Below are 16,241 nucleotides of genomic sequence, written 5' to 3'. Positions count from 1 at the left end.
TAGAGCCAGGGCAGGTTTATAGATACATGCATATATGCGATGTGTTCTTGTAATAATCACATGCTTAGAGTGCGATCTGGATCCTTTTATATACAAAAGAATAGCTTGTCCTTTGTTCAAGTGCTATGAAAAGCAGGGAAAGCACTGCTTCCCATGAGGCGATGAAACGTCAGACAGAAAGAGTCTGTCAGCTCTGTTTCCTTATGCTGTTTTTGCTGTGCTAACAGGGTGGTAAACAAACACCTCCAGATGGATGTAAGGGGGATCGGCTTCAGAACGCATTGCTGCTTTTGAGTGGGAGGAACTAGGGTTTTTTTATGTCCTGCCGGCCTAGATGTTGTGGAGACGTTACATTTATTCCCCCATCCATGCTGCTCCTACTCTTCTCAAATGGCAAAAAAAGGGAGCGTATGCTGTTTTGGAAAAATGAAGTGGGTTAGCACTCCTGTCTGACAGCTGCCACAGGGCTGCTTATCCATAATAAACATAGCTGGGTGGAAAATGTTTGTGTGGCACCAAGATACCTGTGTGTCCTGTGAACAAGCTGAGAGGTTGCATACGTCAAGTAAACAACTTCTCAGCTTGTTCTCAAGAGTCAATCGATCAGGACACACAGGTATGTTGGTGCCAAGTATGATAATTGTTCCCTTTAAGCCAGAATTACCTTTAGGTAGTATGGTGTTAAAGAAAAGGTAAGTATCTCTGTCATGTTGCCTGTTACTACATAAAATGTATCTATAGTTTGTAAGTGACAAACAAACAAGAACTGTTTTTGACAGGGTAAAAAAAAACTACCTTTTGGGAAATTTTAACCAAACTATGTAACAGACTTAAAGAATAATATCAACTTGGAAAATGGGCATCTGATGAACCCTTTAAAAAAGTATTAATCCGCAATAAGGAAGCTCACCAATGGACAATATGTTTACCTGCAGAGTCATTCATGACACGTTATATGTGTTGAACTTTAAAGTGATACTCCACCACAAACTGAAAATTGCTATTAATCACTTACCCCCATGTCTTCAAAACCTGTAAAACTTTGTTCATCTTCGGAACACAATTTAAGATATTTTAGATGAAAACCGGGTGACTTGTGACTGTCCCATAGACTACCAAGTAAATTACAATTCCAGAAAAGTATTAAATGTGTTGTCAGAATAGTCCATCTGCCATCAGTGGTTCAACTGTAATGTTATGAAGTGATGAGACCCATACTTTTTGTACGCAGAAGAAAACAAAAATAACGACTTTATTCAACAATTCGTCTCTGCTTGGGTTCAGCTCATATTCTCCAAAATGACGCTACGGTGATGCGGAGAGACACAGAGGAGACAAACTATTGAATAAAGTATTCTCGTCCTTTCATAACATTGCGTTTGAATCCCTGATGCCAGATGGACTATTTTGACGATAATTTTAATACTTTTCTGAACCTTGACAGTGTAATTTACTTGGCAGTCTATGGGACATATATCTTAAATTGTGTCCCGAAGACTAACAAAGCTTTTACAGGTTTTGAACAAGATAAGGGTATGTGATTAAAGACAAAATTTAAATTTTTGGGTGGAGAAACCCTTAAAGCCCAATTTATACGTCTGCGTCAAACCCATGCCGTAGCCTACACATAGACACACACCCTACCCCATAGCCTGACCTGCACCTCTCTGAAAATCTAACAACGCGTCAATTCTACGCAGACCCCAAGCGCTGTGATTGGTCTGCTAGAACCCCTCCCTTCGTATGTACTTGAGTTTTGTGTGTGGTTACGTGCACTTTAATATGTTACACCTTATATAAAATAAAACAAAGCAAAAAATAAGTACTGCGGGCTCTTTGATTGCCCCCTGATGGCTGGCTGCAGTGCGGGTCATAAACACCGCTCTCTCCATGTAAACGAATGGGACTTGAGTAAAAAAAATAATAAATAAAATAACACTTCCAATACAATTTCCGAAAGATTATTTCGGTCATTTAAGGTAGTTGTGGTTATACTGATATATGTTAAAATGTTTGTTTTTGTGATAAGTTTGATTTTAGCTAGTAATTTGATGCAATAAAAATGGGCCGTGTCATTGTGGTTGATTGGGTCTGCGGGAGTAGGGCAGGAGTTTAATACCACTGCTCCACCTCACGACGTACTGCACAGACTGGCTCCAAACGAATCTCTGCTGCACAGACTTGGTCTACAAATTATGCCATTTACTCAAGATGGCAGCGGCCATACTGACACTGCGCCCGAAAGCTCTAAAATACTGCCTTCGGAGGCAGCATTTCAAGTCATAAAGGCAACAACACACATCCGAATACAAATTGTACTTCTTGCGGAGATACCTTCTTCATATTTTGAAGGCAGCATAGATGTATCCTTCACTGCCTTTGATATCCCACAATCCTGTGCATTCCATAGCATGACGGTTGAGCTAAAAAATAAAGATGGCATCTAAATTCAGTTTCATGAAGTGCTTTCATGCAAAACCACTGACTGCAAATTCATTGCCTCATACGGCAGTGAAGCAGCAAGTCAACTGCCTACGTTTTATGATGCAGCCTATGCTTTGGCTTCAGACTCAGACACCACCTAATGGGTTAACTGTTTATCCGTTTAAACAATTAACAGTAAAGAATCTTAAAAAGTCTAAACTAAATAGTTACAACTCTAAAATGGAATTCCTAAAAAAACTTTTAACAAAAAGATGAGCTTTAGATTTCTGATTTTAGTATAATTCCTTCTTACATCAGTGTTGCTCAACTAAAGATTGATTGATTAATGATTGATAGATTACTTTGGTTCAGTAGTCACAATGCCTATTTGATGAGCCTAGTTGAAGCTATTGGTCTTGCTGTTCTGAGCTTTCTCTCTCTTTCTGTCTCTTTAATAGCATAACCACTCTGCTGATGGATGGCCGTTTCCACAAAGCTTAACAAACACTCTCCAATAGAGCGATTGCAGGCCATTAAACCATTCTATCAAGACCAATGGACAAATGTCTAGAGGAGCTGGGGTCCCTGTGGTGGGAATATAGATCCATTCTTCAGCCCCCCAACCATCAGCAACTTTGGATTAATCTCCAGTTTAGATTTCAGATCCAATCTCAAAGCCAATTTGTGTGGACCACAGTAACAAGGTTTTTAAGAGTCAATCGATCAAAGTTACTAGCAACTTCAGATCATTTTCCAGACACACCAGAGTGCTTAGTTATTTTCCTTTAATAACCCACAGCATGTGGACTATTAATTATTCATTTCACAACTTCAGCTTGGGTTGAGCTGGAGGGAAGGACCTTGGACTGTAATGGTGGGAAAATCCTCATTTTGCCTCATAAATGGGGCAAAGACACTCTAGAGAGGACAGTGTGGCTTCCTATCTAATGCTTGGTCTTTTTTGCATGTTTTGTTAAAAAAAGATAATGACAGTTTTAGTTTACTAGGATCTCCAAGCAGTGACCTACATAAATTACAAGATTGTGTGTGCACTGATAGAGAGAGAGAGAGCTATATTGGACTGTTTGTGCAAGTCAAGGACAGTCGTTATTGCTTTTCTAAGCAATCAAATGTTTGTTTGTTTTACCTGGCAGACAAAATATGCAAAAAAAATTAAAGAAGGGGAACACCCTGGCAACAAACCACAAACCCTTGCATCATGACAGAGACATTTGCATGGGTTGGTTTGCACACAAAATCAAGTTTTCTCTATTTCAAACCCGTTATTATTACTGTGTCTGCTTCACTGTGTTTCCAGCACCAAGGAAGATTTATGCACTTTACGGTCTATTACACTCTGCATAATCAAACCTCTATATTTTTCATTCCAGACGCTTTTCTCCTTCTCCTGTCCCTGTGGTGATGTATAATAGCCTCAATAACACAACAGTGCTAATTATGAAAGGGAAAGATGATGAACAGATTTTGAGTGCAGTACTAAACCCTAGTGGTGAAACATTGCAGTGCAGTATTTATGATTTATTTAGACGGGCAGCTGGTTTGTGAGCTGTTCCATTTTTAACTGTATTTATAATTTAAAATAGTGGGTTCTGCTTTCCTTCCATGTCTAAGATCCTCTCGATGGATTAGGTTGCTTCTGTTCTGAACATGTCCCTGTGAGAGTGTTCTGCAATAACAACACAGCAAAAATAGCTGAGAAAAAAACTTTGACTGTTTACCCATTGAAACAACAGTTACACCCAGAAGGCAAAGACAAGCATTATTATTTTATTCCCCTTCTCACAGCAAAAGAGGCTCACTCTGCACACTTATTAAACCACATAAATAATATTAGCAATCAAGCCTGCATAAATGGAGAGTTATTTATATTTGTGCTTCGCATTGCTGTCAGATATCCTTTATGACATTTCTGAGAGTGCTATTATTCATTATTCATCTAGCACAGTGGTGTGGTGTAGAGAGGTCATGAAAAGCGCTTGTTTTCTTCTGTATAGGTGAAAGTGTCTCCCTGGAAGGGCAGCACTGGTGGCTGGTTGTAGATACCCGTCAGAAAGATGCATATGGTTCCCAATGTCATAACTGGAGTGACCACACAGAAGCAGAGTCGGTCCACTGTCCTGGCAATCCCACTCCAGTTGTCCTTTTCCTGAATTCAAACATGTTTAGTACTTAACCATTCACCATTCAATAAAATGGATTAAAAAATGTTCAATTAATCATTGAAATAAAATAAGTTAAAATGTAAATATAATTTTAATAAGATACATCTATAGTGGAAATTATTATTTATATGTATTCCTTTTATTATTTATATTTATGTATCCCCCCCCCCCCAAAAAAAAAAAACGGCTAAAAGTATCACTAAAAATGGTTCTAGCAGTGTAGTGGAACATATATTTTTATTGTGACACCTAAATTACTATAAAAATCCTATGTATCAAATAGTTTGACGTTTTTTCTATAAGTTTATAAAGCTTAAGGCATTAAAGTGTTAAAAAAGGGAAATCTTCTCCTGCAAAGTGTTTACTGGATTTAATTGTCTTCTTACCTCATTATAGTCGTTTTTGTCGTGCATGTGCTTAACAATGTAATTGGCTCCTTCCACAGCTGGTTTCATCTCGTTGTACAGCTGTTCTGACACCTCTGAGTCATTACTGGATGTGTACGCTGTAAAGAATTTACTCTTTTAATGGCATTAAACTGTGATAACACTTTAAATATGATCATGATATGAGTTTAAAGTGTCATGTTGATCACGTGGGACTGACTGGCTTTGGGAGTGGGGCGAGCAGCCATGCCATGCCTCTCAGACTGCTTCTCAAACATCAGTTCACTGCGTGATTTAACACTATAGTACTCCTCAGCCTGGGCAATGTACCCCAATGAGCTGGAACGCCTTGGCAGTGCCCCCTCCAGGCTGGGTTTGTCATCGTCTGGACGGGACATGTGCAGAAGACGAGGCAGCTTCTCCAAAAAGAACTGTAGCAGATGAAATGGAAGAGAATGAAAATTTGCCAAAATGAAAATTTGCTGAAAATGTACTCACCCTTAGGTTATCCAAAATGTTATTGAATTTGTTTCTTTGTTAGAACAGATTTAGAGAAACGTTGCATTACATCACTTGTTCGCCAGTAGATCCTCTGCAGTGAATGGGTGCCATCAGAAAGAGAGTCTAAACAGCTGATTAAAACATCACAATCACAAAAGTAATCCACACGACTAGCAATTAATGTCTTGTAAAGCAAAAAGCCATGTGTTTGTAAGAAACAAATCCAACATAAAGCGTTTTAACTTTAACTTTACTATAAAAACTATTTTACACTACAAAATCCCAAATAACGCTTTCTCCCATGAAAATGTCCATCCTCTGTTGTCCTCTTACATCAAAATCCACCAAAATGTAAAAAAAAAAAAAAAAAAAGAGTTTTGGACTGTTTTCACTTGTAAACGATTCTTGATCTGTGCTTATGTCTCACCTGATTCAGATGAGACAACTTTTTCACTGGAGAAAGCAGTTTTATGGATACATGTTTTAGAAGGAAGCAAAGAACTTGGATTTGTTTCTTTTCAACTGGATTTGTGTGGATTTCTTATGAACTATTATGTTTTTATCAGATGTTCAGATTCTCATTCTGATGGAAACCATTCATTGCAGCGGATCCATTGATGTAATTATACATCAATACTTCTACAATTCAGACTATTTTCATTGACAAATTGCTTTTGTTTCTCTTTTATAGGTCACTTTGGATAAAAGCATCTGCTAAAATGATAATAAAAAAAAAAAAATCAATACTTTTATTTTTCTTCCTCTTTTATATGTCACTTTGGATGAAATCATCTGGTAAATGCATAGGTTAAAAAAATGTAATCTTTAGCAAATCTCAATCCTTTTTTCATACTGTAAATTATACTTGTTTTTTATTTTTGTTTATTTAGGAAAAAATACTACAGAATGTTGAACATGAAATGAAAATAAATGAAATTAATTTTTAATTACAATAATTATTTTTTTTATGCATATGCTACCATTACACAACATCCATTTTTGGGCACAATAGTCAAAGTTTGTCATGATTGAGATTATCAGTTGGGTTCACATGCAAAAAACAAACAAATAACAACAACAAGACAAGTGAGGGCCTGACCTCTTTGGTCCATTCTGTCATGACATGGGTGCTGGGGGTCCGGAAATGCAAGTTGAGCACAATTACGCAATTCAATACCACTATAGTGACCAGTACCATGATAAACATCAGATACCTGCCAAGTTCAAAAACATTCATTTTATTACTATTTTACTGTTATTAATAGAAATATAATTTATACAAAAAAATAACTGTAGCATACTTTTGTGCATTATGTTTTTTTAAAAATCAATACTTAGTATACTATATCAGTGATACTGAAACATTCCCAAGCAATATATCTGATGATGGCATACTTCACGATTAAGGGAACTGCCATAGACGTCTCAGGCAGACGCTGTGAAATCAGCAGCAGAAACACAGACTGAGCCAGCAGCACAGAGATGGATAACGTCATCTTCTCACCACCTGAAACAGGAGAAAGATGTAATGACATACCAATTTGTGACATATGTTATAGATTCTTAAATATGAGAACAAACGTATTGACTGTCATTGTCTTTCTGTTATACTGTGACAATATGGGGTCTATGAGCCATAAAATACCATAAACTGCAGGATCACTCACTGTCTGCAGGCAGGTAGTAGACGAGTGAGGCCAAGAAAGAGATGAGCACGCAGGGAATGATAATATTCACAATGTAGAACAGAGGTTTACGTCTAATGATGAGGTAAAATGTGATATCCTGGTGCTTGTTGCTTTCCATCGGGATGTTTTTATAAGTGTTTTTCCTGGCAGGCTTGTGAACAATTTCCCACTCGCCATTTTCTGCAAGAGGGGATCCAGAGATAGGTTTTGTATATAAATAACCGTAGAAAAAGAGAAAGATCTTTGTGTCAGATGTCACCTGTGAATCCCTCAGGATCAATAATGATCCATTCCACCTTGTAGGACTTTCCATCCTCATCCTGCTCCTCTTTCAGATGTAAGCTTATTTCTTTAGCGTTGTAAGTTAATGAGCTGATTGAGACAGAATGAGTGCCGTGGGGGTCATTAGGCAATAAAATATATGAAGCAATTCATATAGTAGTTCATACTTTCGATAGACATAAAAAAAAAACGTGCCTGAACTTTAGTGAGCAGTTCTGCCAATCAAAAGGGAAGTAGTTGACATTAATAGAGCAGGAGCTGCGAAATATAGCTGGAGGCAACCAGTACACATATCCACTGGCATTGATCAACACGTTGCAGTAATAGGCCACCTGGAACTGGGCATCATTGCTATTTTAAAGAACCACGAAATAAAAAAATTATGTAAAATACAGAACTATTGAGGAATAAAACATGAAAGAGAAATGCGCCTACTTGTTTTCAAGAACAATTTCTGGTAACCACACCATACTTGGTGGCAGGCGCAGGATAGAAATGTTATCAAACTCTGTTTCATTCCACTCAAGTCTATAATCAGTCCAGCCCTACAGAAGTCAAGAGAGAACAAAAACATACAATATATAAACTAGATATCAACATATTAATATACATATAATATATATACATATATACAGTATTCATATAATGTATATAGAATTATGTATATAATGTGTTTGAGTCTATATATATATATATATATATATATATATATATAAATTTCATTATATATTACATATACATTATACATGGCACAATGGAACAATTAAAATACTTACATGCTCCATCCACACATTTGTTAGTAATGTTTCATCAACTTCTTTCTGTCATGGAAAAACACCTTTGTTATACAGACTTGCACAGTATCAGACAATATTTATTTGACCTATATCACAGTATATGGAATGGCACATATGTCTGGTATATAATACCTTCTCTGTTCTGTGTACAAAAACTGCTTATAGTGGCAATATTATTTACTCACCAAGGAAATAAGATTGGAAAGTGTCAGCGCCAGGTAAATATCTACAGTATCATCTTTATTTTGGACCGGACGAAGCTCTTTGTTGTAGCGGCGTTCCTTAAAAAGGTAGTTGATGAGGCGTTCCTCTTCATTCCGACCCCAACATTCTGCAAAACATGGTGAAAGTCAGTCCTACTAGTCCTACTTTCACCTTTCAGAATGTTTTACTAAATATGTATTTGCCACATTTTTATGAAGAAAATATCTTATATTAATGTAGTTCTCTTACAAAAAAACTATATCAGAGGTATGCAATTATTAAAAACAACAATGATCATCTACTGGTTAAATAACAATCTTTTATAAAACACATTCAGCATCCAGTCTTTAATTAAAGTGCTGTAACTTACCATTTAGTAGTTGTTTTACTATATAGACATGAAAAAAGAAAAAAACTAAAGCTGACAGATTAAGGGTCATAAAATTCCACATTCTAAATATGAAACTATTAGATGTTAATTTAACTTGTCCTACCTTGCAGAAAGAAGAAAAACAAGGACGCCGTCAAAAGATGAAGAAAGCTTCTCATCATTTCATGCCGTTGTATGACTTCCTATTACTGTTATTGTCATGCCCGTCTAAGGCTTTCCAGCGCAGCTTTTCCCTTGACTGACACAGACAGGTGTGGAATCAATACAGACAGGAAAAAAGCACACACATAATCTCCAATGTTGACTAACTGCACTAAAGAGACTGTAGGGGGTTCTCAACGATATTTAACAGCCTAAAATGAGTGAGCAAGGAGGTCAAGAAATATAGGCCTATATGTTATCTTCCAACACTAGTTCTTATCTCAATAAAAAAGTCAACCAAAACCACTCCTCATCAGCTGCGGGATGCCAACTGCTCCACTCTCCACTTTTGTCCACATGACTAGTCTAAAAATGTATCAACTACATTCCAGTAGTGATCCTATAGCAGGCCACCTGTCAACAAAACAGTATGTGTTTACACTGACCTTGAGTCTTCCAGGCAATAGGATTAGACTTCCACTATTCAAGTTCTAGGATGTCTCTGCCCATTTTGGGTTTAGTAATGGCGTGAGATGATGAGGGATTTTGTCCCCAATTTTGTGTCATCTTTGCATGGATGATCAATCTAAATGTTTGAATGCTTGTAAAACTGGGTGTATGATTGGGAATATTCTAGTTAATCATATTATTATCCAGATGATCTTGTGGTGTTTTTTCCTAGCAGTGCTGGTCTTCAACAGCTTTTAAATATGTGTTCTGATTAAGGTCCTGAACATGCTATATATTCCTGATAAGAGTGCGGTTATGGTTTGCAGAACTAAGGAGGATAAAAGTATAACATTTCCAGTCTTCAAGTTGTCTAATAAGAGTCTTAAAATACCTTGGACATTTCATCACAGAATGCATGACAGACGATATTGAAAGGGGGATATTGAAAGACAACACATGATGTATATGCAGGCGAATATACTTTTACGCAAGTTTAGTTTCTGTTCAGATGAGGTGAAGGAGTCACTTTTTAAAGCATATTGTACAACACTTTATACTGCTCATCTGTGGTTCTCCTACAGAACATCTAGTTTACAGAAGCTGCGAGTAGCTTATAATGATGCAATGAGAATTTTACTAAAGAGACCTACAGTAGATGGCATAGTGCAAGTGAAATGTTTGAGTGCATCAGTAATCACTTTCAAAGCACTGTTACGAAATCTTATGTATAGATTTATCTGCCAGCTAAATTATTTAAAAAAATTACATTACTGTGGATCTATAAAATATAAGGGTTAGTACTACATCGTATCAGTCAAAGCTGTGGAGACATTGGTGTTGTTGCATTTTGTAACATTTTATTATGTGTGGTAGATGCTGTTGGTTGTATATGGTGTCCTATTGTCTTGTTTTATTTTTATTTATTTATTATTTGCTTTATTTTATTTTTATTTGTAACTTTAGCCTGTAATAAAATATTGCTTGATTGATTTGAAATACCCAGCAGAGGGAGCCAAACGACAACTCAAGGTTTTTAACTAGGAGACTGAGCAAAAAGCTTTTTACACCATTAGCCATATTTACAAAGTGCTTTGGCATATACAATTTGGGGTCAGTGAGGTCTCAATTCACTGTTAAAAAAATTAATAAGCATTGCCGGTTACATAGTTCAAGTTATTTGCGTAGCCTATATTTTAATTTTGTCAAATTCTTGTTACATAAAAGCTGACGAGCTGATGAATACTAGGCTAATAGTCAGTAAAACTGGGTGCCATCAACAACTGGAATACATAGTGAAAATAGATAACTATCTGAACCACAAATTTTCAATTGTTTATCAGTAACAAGCTACTTGAAACTGTTGGGATGCGGAATAAGGAATAAAAACAGGGGACTAATGTATATTGGCGTACACAGTTAAATTAAGAAATAACACATAGTTTTTAATTACTTTGTAGTAACAGACTACAAGTAAGTAACAGACTACTAGTAAAAACGCCTGACTATTGTAAGCTATTGTGCAGCGACTGTCTTTCACTCACACATCTTTATTTATTTATTTATTTATTTGTCCTACTCCCTCCCCCTTCAAACCCGGATGAATGACTTCACTTTGCCGTCTGGGTTTCCTTTATGGTCTCGGGATCTCCCTGTATTTCTCACAAGAGCTCATCTGCAGGCGGACGCATCCCTCCTCTCTCCGGTACAACCGACGGACCTGCACATATTCATTCCAGGGTCTTAGGCTGGACTGTATGTACCGATACTGAGTAAAAAGAAGTAGTCTACAAAGACATTATCGAAAACTACCTACAAATAATATTCGCTTTTTTTATCCGACCTTAGCTGGAAACTTGAGTATAGCCATGTCCGAAGTGCTACCATACAACGAGGGGAAGATGAACGGCTACGGGGCGGACAGTGATGTCAGTCAGCTCTCCTTCAGCTGTCGACTGCAAGACACGAACGCGTTCTTCGGAACATCACAGTCCAAAAGGCCACCGAAACTCGGACAGATTGGCAGGGCAAAAAACGGTAAGTATCAAGCGAGTTAATTTAACTACTTACCTGTAATAATGGATAATAAACATGACAAACAGAGCACAGACATAGATTCATATCAGGGAAACACATGAGACTAAAGTAATACAAAAGCATAAATATGAGATATAAAAATATGTGATATAAAAAAAAGATAATCAGATTTGATGGAGCATGTTTTTTAATCTAAAAATGCAATATGAAATTTATATAAAAACATTTTAATAATACCTTACAGTAAACATACATGTCTTATTAAATGTAAAATTTTCACTGTGAATTATGTTTTTTTTTTTTTTTACTTTTAAATTTAATTTAACATTTATTCTTACAATATATTACAATAAATTTACATTTATATTTCTAGTTGAAATATTTTATGAGGGAACCTACAGCTAACCAGTTACAGTATTTAGTTTTTATAGCATGGTTTTTCCATTAAAATACTTTTATATAGTAGATACATTTTAAAACAGCTCTAAATAGCACGTTTTCTTGCAGACACAAATAGATAAATGCCACTTTTCTTGCATTCATGCATATTATTTGAAAGCCCCACTAAACATCTCTGTCTTCTCTCCGCAGTGGTGATTGAAGATGACCGAATAGACGAAGTCCTCAAAGGGATGACAGACAAGTCGTCTCCCGGCGTGTAAAATTGAACGATTATACCTCGTCAACCTTTTCTTTTAATCACCGGTTTGAAGCACTTGTCGCCTGTGCATGTGAACGAGAGGTGAAGATGATGATGATTCAGTGTACGAGTACAGGACGAAGGACGAAGAGCCACTCTGGACAATGGGTTAAAGTAGCGAGCAATGAAGATGCTGGCAATTCTCCAACTGAAACCCATCCCAAACTGCTGCTGTGAAGAACGCTGCCCAAGATTTCTGGTCATTTAGCCCTTTGTCTCGTAGATGCCATTGTTCTGGGTGTGAGATTTCATCACGACATCAACAAACAGACCCCCCCCCACCCCCGCCCATCCTTGTTTCATAGGCATCTATAACACTATGAGCTACTCGTTCAAGGGAGCTGTCCGTTTCAGCACCTGATGCACAACTTGACTGTCTTTCCAGAGAAATAAGCTATATTTTTATCTTGCATGGAAATGGGATGATGTATGTAATCGAGGGAAGACTGATGACATGTTTTATTCACTTCCTCCACATCTACATCCATTCCATTTTCAATCCTTGACTGAACATGCCCAGAATACATTTTATAGCCAACAAAGCCACTCAACGCCAGCAAGGAAGATCTGAAGAATCAGCAATGGAGGGAAAATGAGAAGGAGTACTTCTTGTTTGATTTATTGCGTCTTTTCTATGACTGTTTATTTGTTTGTCATCGTGTATAGATTAATATATACGGTTCTCTTTGCATGAACTTTTCTCTTGTGCCATTGCGGGTGTTTCCACCTATTTTAAACCCAGGCACGCTTGTTTTTACCGAAATCAATATTTGTATTTTTTATATCTGAATATTTGTTACTCAGAACGATATTAATAGACAGGGTATGTGTAGATACAGAGGCATAAAACATAATCAAAAAGGACAGACTGAATGTTATTTTGGGGAAGAGGTTTCACACATCAGCATTACCATGCTTTCCGTTGCAATAAGTGATCATGCCTTTGTTGATAATGAAATGGTTAGGAAATATAATTTCAGAGTACAGTATGCTCAACAGCTCACTCACTGTAATTACATCAGTGTTTATTTTATTTTTTTATTTTTTTGAGCATCTCAGTTGATTATTTATTTGTTTGTTTTTGTATTATTTTGTGTATGGTTTATTGTGCATGAAATATTTTTCAAGCTTTTAAACAATTTATGAAGCAAAAAAAATGTGCACACATGTCTCTACATTCTACAAATGAATGAATAAATAAATTCAGATGAGTCATTCATGATGGGGTTTTCTTTCATTTTTTGCCCAAATAACTGAAAAATCTGAATATAGTTCCATAGTCTAAATAACTAGCAACAACCAATCCTGAGTGAAGAAGAAAAATAATTAACTGCAGGTCGTGGGCTGTCCTTTAATTTAGATCTAATCTGGTGAATATGAGAGGTATCTGTTGCTCTTAATGCAGGAATGAGACTGACTGGGATCAATTCAGTTGTTTTCAGAAATGCTGCCCCCTCAGCCAAGCTGACAGCATGAGAACTAATCGGCAAACAAGCTTCATAACTCAGTCTGCGAGTGCCAAGTAGACATGCAAACCTTCAGCTGGTTTAAATAAACTTGTAGATAAAAATACATTACTAAAAATAATTAGTCGTCTATTGCAAAGCTGCCACATGTTCAACTCCGGGGGCTTTTCATCATACAAAGCAAATGTTGCTATCTACAGCTCAGTTATCGATTGTAATGAAAATGACCTTACAGGACTTCAGGTAATATTGTTGTTGAACAAATCTTTTTCGTTGGAACGATTTTTTTCTTCTTCTTTTTATTCATTCCTTACCAAGTTTCTTAAGAGTAGGATAGTGAAAAGTGACTCCACTACCAAAAATAATAATCAATCAAACTATTAGGCTACCAGCCCTGTAACCAGTAAAGGGCATGCCCGTAGGATAGGCGGCATAGGCCTTTTGCGCTGCAGGAAAGTTTTTTGGGGGGTCAGACATGCTCCAACACCCATATATTAAAGGGATACTCCACCCCAAAATGAAAATGTTGTCATTAATCACTTACCCCCATGTCATTCCAAACCCATAAAACCTGCTTTGTTCATCTTCGGAACACAATTTAAGATATTTTGGATGAAAACTGGGAGGATTATGACTCCCTGAAGCCCGGAACACACCAAGCCGACGATCAGCCATTTAAGTGAGTGACAGTGACATACAGTCAAGTATGGTGACCCATACTCAGAATTGATGCTCTGCATTTAACCCATCCAACGTGCACACACACAGCAGTGAACACACACAAACCGTGAACACACACCCGGAGCAGTGGGCAGCCATTTATGCTGCGGTGCTTGGGGAGCAGTTGGGGGTTCGGTGCCTTGCTCAAGGGCACCTTAGTCATGGTATTGCCAGCCCAAGACTCTCTAACCACCAGGCAATGACTTCCCCCTAAGACTTCCCCTTACAATTTGCCATCGTAGGGCCAATGTCGAGCTACGGTCGGGCTAGTTTGTATGGCGAGTCTTTGTTTCGGGTTCTCCTTTTGAATGACAAATATGCATGCATTCATTCATAAAACATTCAGAAAATGAAATAATTAAGTTAAAGTATGTCATTTTCCACTGTACATATGCACAAAACTGAAATGAAAGGTATGGGTATGCTAATTAGATAATTAGAGCCTTTATTTTGTTGCCTTTGTTATCTATTAGACTATTTTAGCCATTTCATATCGCTCTTTGTTGTAAAACATACCTGTCACTGTAGACATACAGTGGTGGGAGTAGCTTATGTCTATTCACTCATTAAATATCTACAAGGAGCTTTCACATCTCCGTTTATTTATTATCACAATTTATTACTTCTTTTTGTTGATACTTATCAGTATTTATGATGTGTTACATTATAGTAAAGTTGTAAAATTCAGCATTTTCAGATTTGTTTTGCTATAGGTGACAACAATGAAGTAATATAAATAATATTAACAAAAGCAACTGCAAAGCATACTCACAGATGTAGCTGAAAAAAACCTGGATAGAAGATAGAAATCATCCCTTTGTGGCAGTTTCTTTTTTATTTCTTCATCTTACAAATAGTTTTTGAAATAAAAAAATGCTTCGAAATGCACATCATATTATGTGCAAAACAGACACTAATATTTTGGAATCAGGGCCCCAAAATTGCACTATGGATTAAAATTAACATTTCTTTAAGACTGCATCAGTGATTTCATGCATCATTTTATTCAGCATCTGTTTTACAGCCATCCTGACCCAAGAAGGTTCAGTTTCAGTTCAAAAGTTTTATTTGCTGTATCAGTTTTCTTGATGACCCAAACGAATGGTGTGTAATGGGCCATGAAGTAGTGACTCAAATAGCGCAGAAGAATCTACACAACCCTCAAGCTCCTTTTCTTATCGAGCTCTAAAACAGACACGAATTACATTTCAGCAGAGAATTAAAAATGAATGATTTCTGGTTTATTAATGCAGGCCTCGGAAGAGTTTGTGCTCTGCTGCGGCACGGTGCTGCGTTTGATGTTTCTCTGCAACAAATCCAGAGGAAAGGCATCAGAGCACGACAGGAGCTCCAGGAGGCAGGACACCCAGCGCTCGCTGCAGGAACGATCTGCATGTGCGCACCTCTCTGCTGACTCACACACACCAACATGTCATTGTGAGTTTGAATTTCAGATTGAATATTAGAGAATATTTAGGGCAGCATTCTGAATGGGAGAGAGGCTGCTGAGTATGTGAAAACAGATAATGCCAATCCAAGGAACATAAGAAAGGTCAGATGAGGAGAGACAGAAAAACAAAAAAGAGGCAAACAAGGTTTTTTTTTTTTTTGATGAAGGGAGGGTGCGGCTGTCTTATTTTTGAAGCAAACAAAATCTGTTTTTCATGTCATATCTTTGTTTTATCACCCATAATCTCAGATAGCATGTGCATTCACATGCATTCTTTGTGATTAAAGTTTACTGAGAAAACTGTCTATAGTGACCAGGACATTGCACCATTCAGATTTAATTTGAGGTAGCATAAAAGGATAAAGAATTCCAATTCAAATGTGAAGTTAAGGAAGTAAACCTGAAACAGAATTCAAATAACTTC

General features: G+C 37.0%; 2 protein-coding genes across 2 annotated transcripts; one reads left to right on the top strand and one right to left on the bottom strand.

Annotated features, from left to right (window-relative positions):
* Positions 1 to 4,381: 4,381 nt before the first annotated feature.
* Positions 4,382 to 9,605, bottom strand: LOC113042764 (acetylcholine receptor subunit delta-like). The gene is made up of 12 exons (XM_026201779.1): positions 8,960 to 9,605; positions 8,447 to 8,592; positions 8,241 to 8,285; positions 7,900 to 8,009; positions 7,660 to 7,815; positions 7,442 to 7,554; positions 7,162 to 7,362; positions 6,890 to 7,001; positions 6,594 to 6,708; positions 5,214 to 5,424; positions 4,994 to 5,112; positions 4,382 to 4,591 (listed from the first exon to the last, which is right to left on the bottom strand). Exons 1-12 carry the CDS (start codon positions 9,015 to 9,017, stop codon positions 4,409 to 4,411), a joined length of 1,569 nt encoding a protein of 522 aa, XP_026057564.1. The 5' UTR covers positions 9,018 to 9,605; the 3' UTR covers positions 4,382 to 4,408.
* A 1,475-nt stretch (positions 9,606 to 11,080) lies between these two features.
* On the top strand, positions 11,081 to 13,400 carry LOC113042763 (calcium/calmodulin-dependent protein kinase II inhibitor 2-like). Its single transcript, XM_026201778.1, has 3 exons — positions 11,081 to 11,199; positions 11,293 to 11,481; positions 12,073 to 13,400. The coding sequence occupies exons 2-3, from the start codon at positions 11,313 to 11,315 to the stop codon at positions 12,141 to 12,143; spliced, it is 240 nt and encodes a 79-aa protein (XP_026057563.1). The 5' UTR covers positions 11,081 to 11,199; positions 11,293 to 11,312; the 3' UTR covers positions 12,144 to 13,400.
* Positions 13,401 to 16,241: the final 2,841 nt, after the last annotated feature.

Source organism: Carassius auratus, chromosome 24 (assembly GCF_003368295.1).
Source record: "Carassius auratus strain Wakin chromosome 24, ASM336829v1, whole genome shotgun sequence".
In the NCBI taxonomy this organism is placed as follows: domain Eukaryota; kingdom Metazoa; phylum Chordata; class Actinopteri; order Cypriniformes; family Cyprinidae; genus Carassius; species Carassius auratus.
This window is presented reverse-complemented; position numbering and strand designations above follow the sequence as displayed.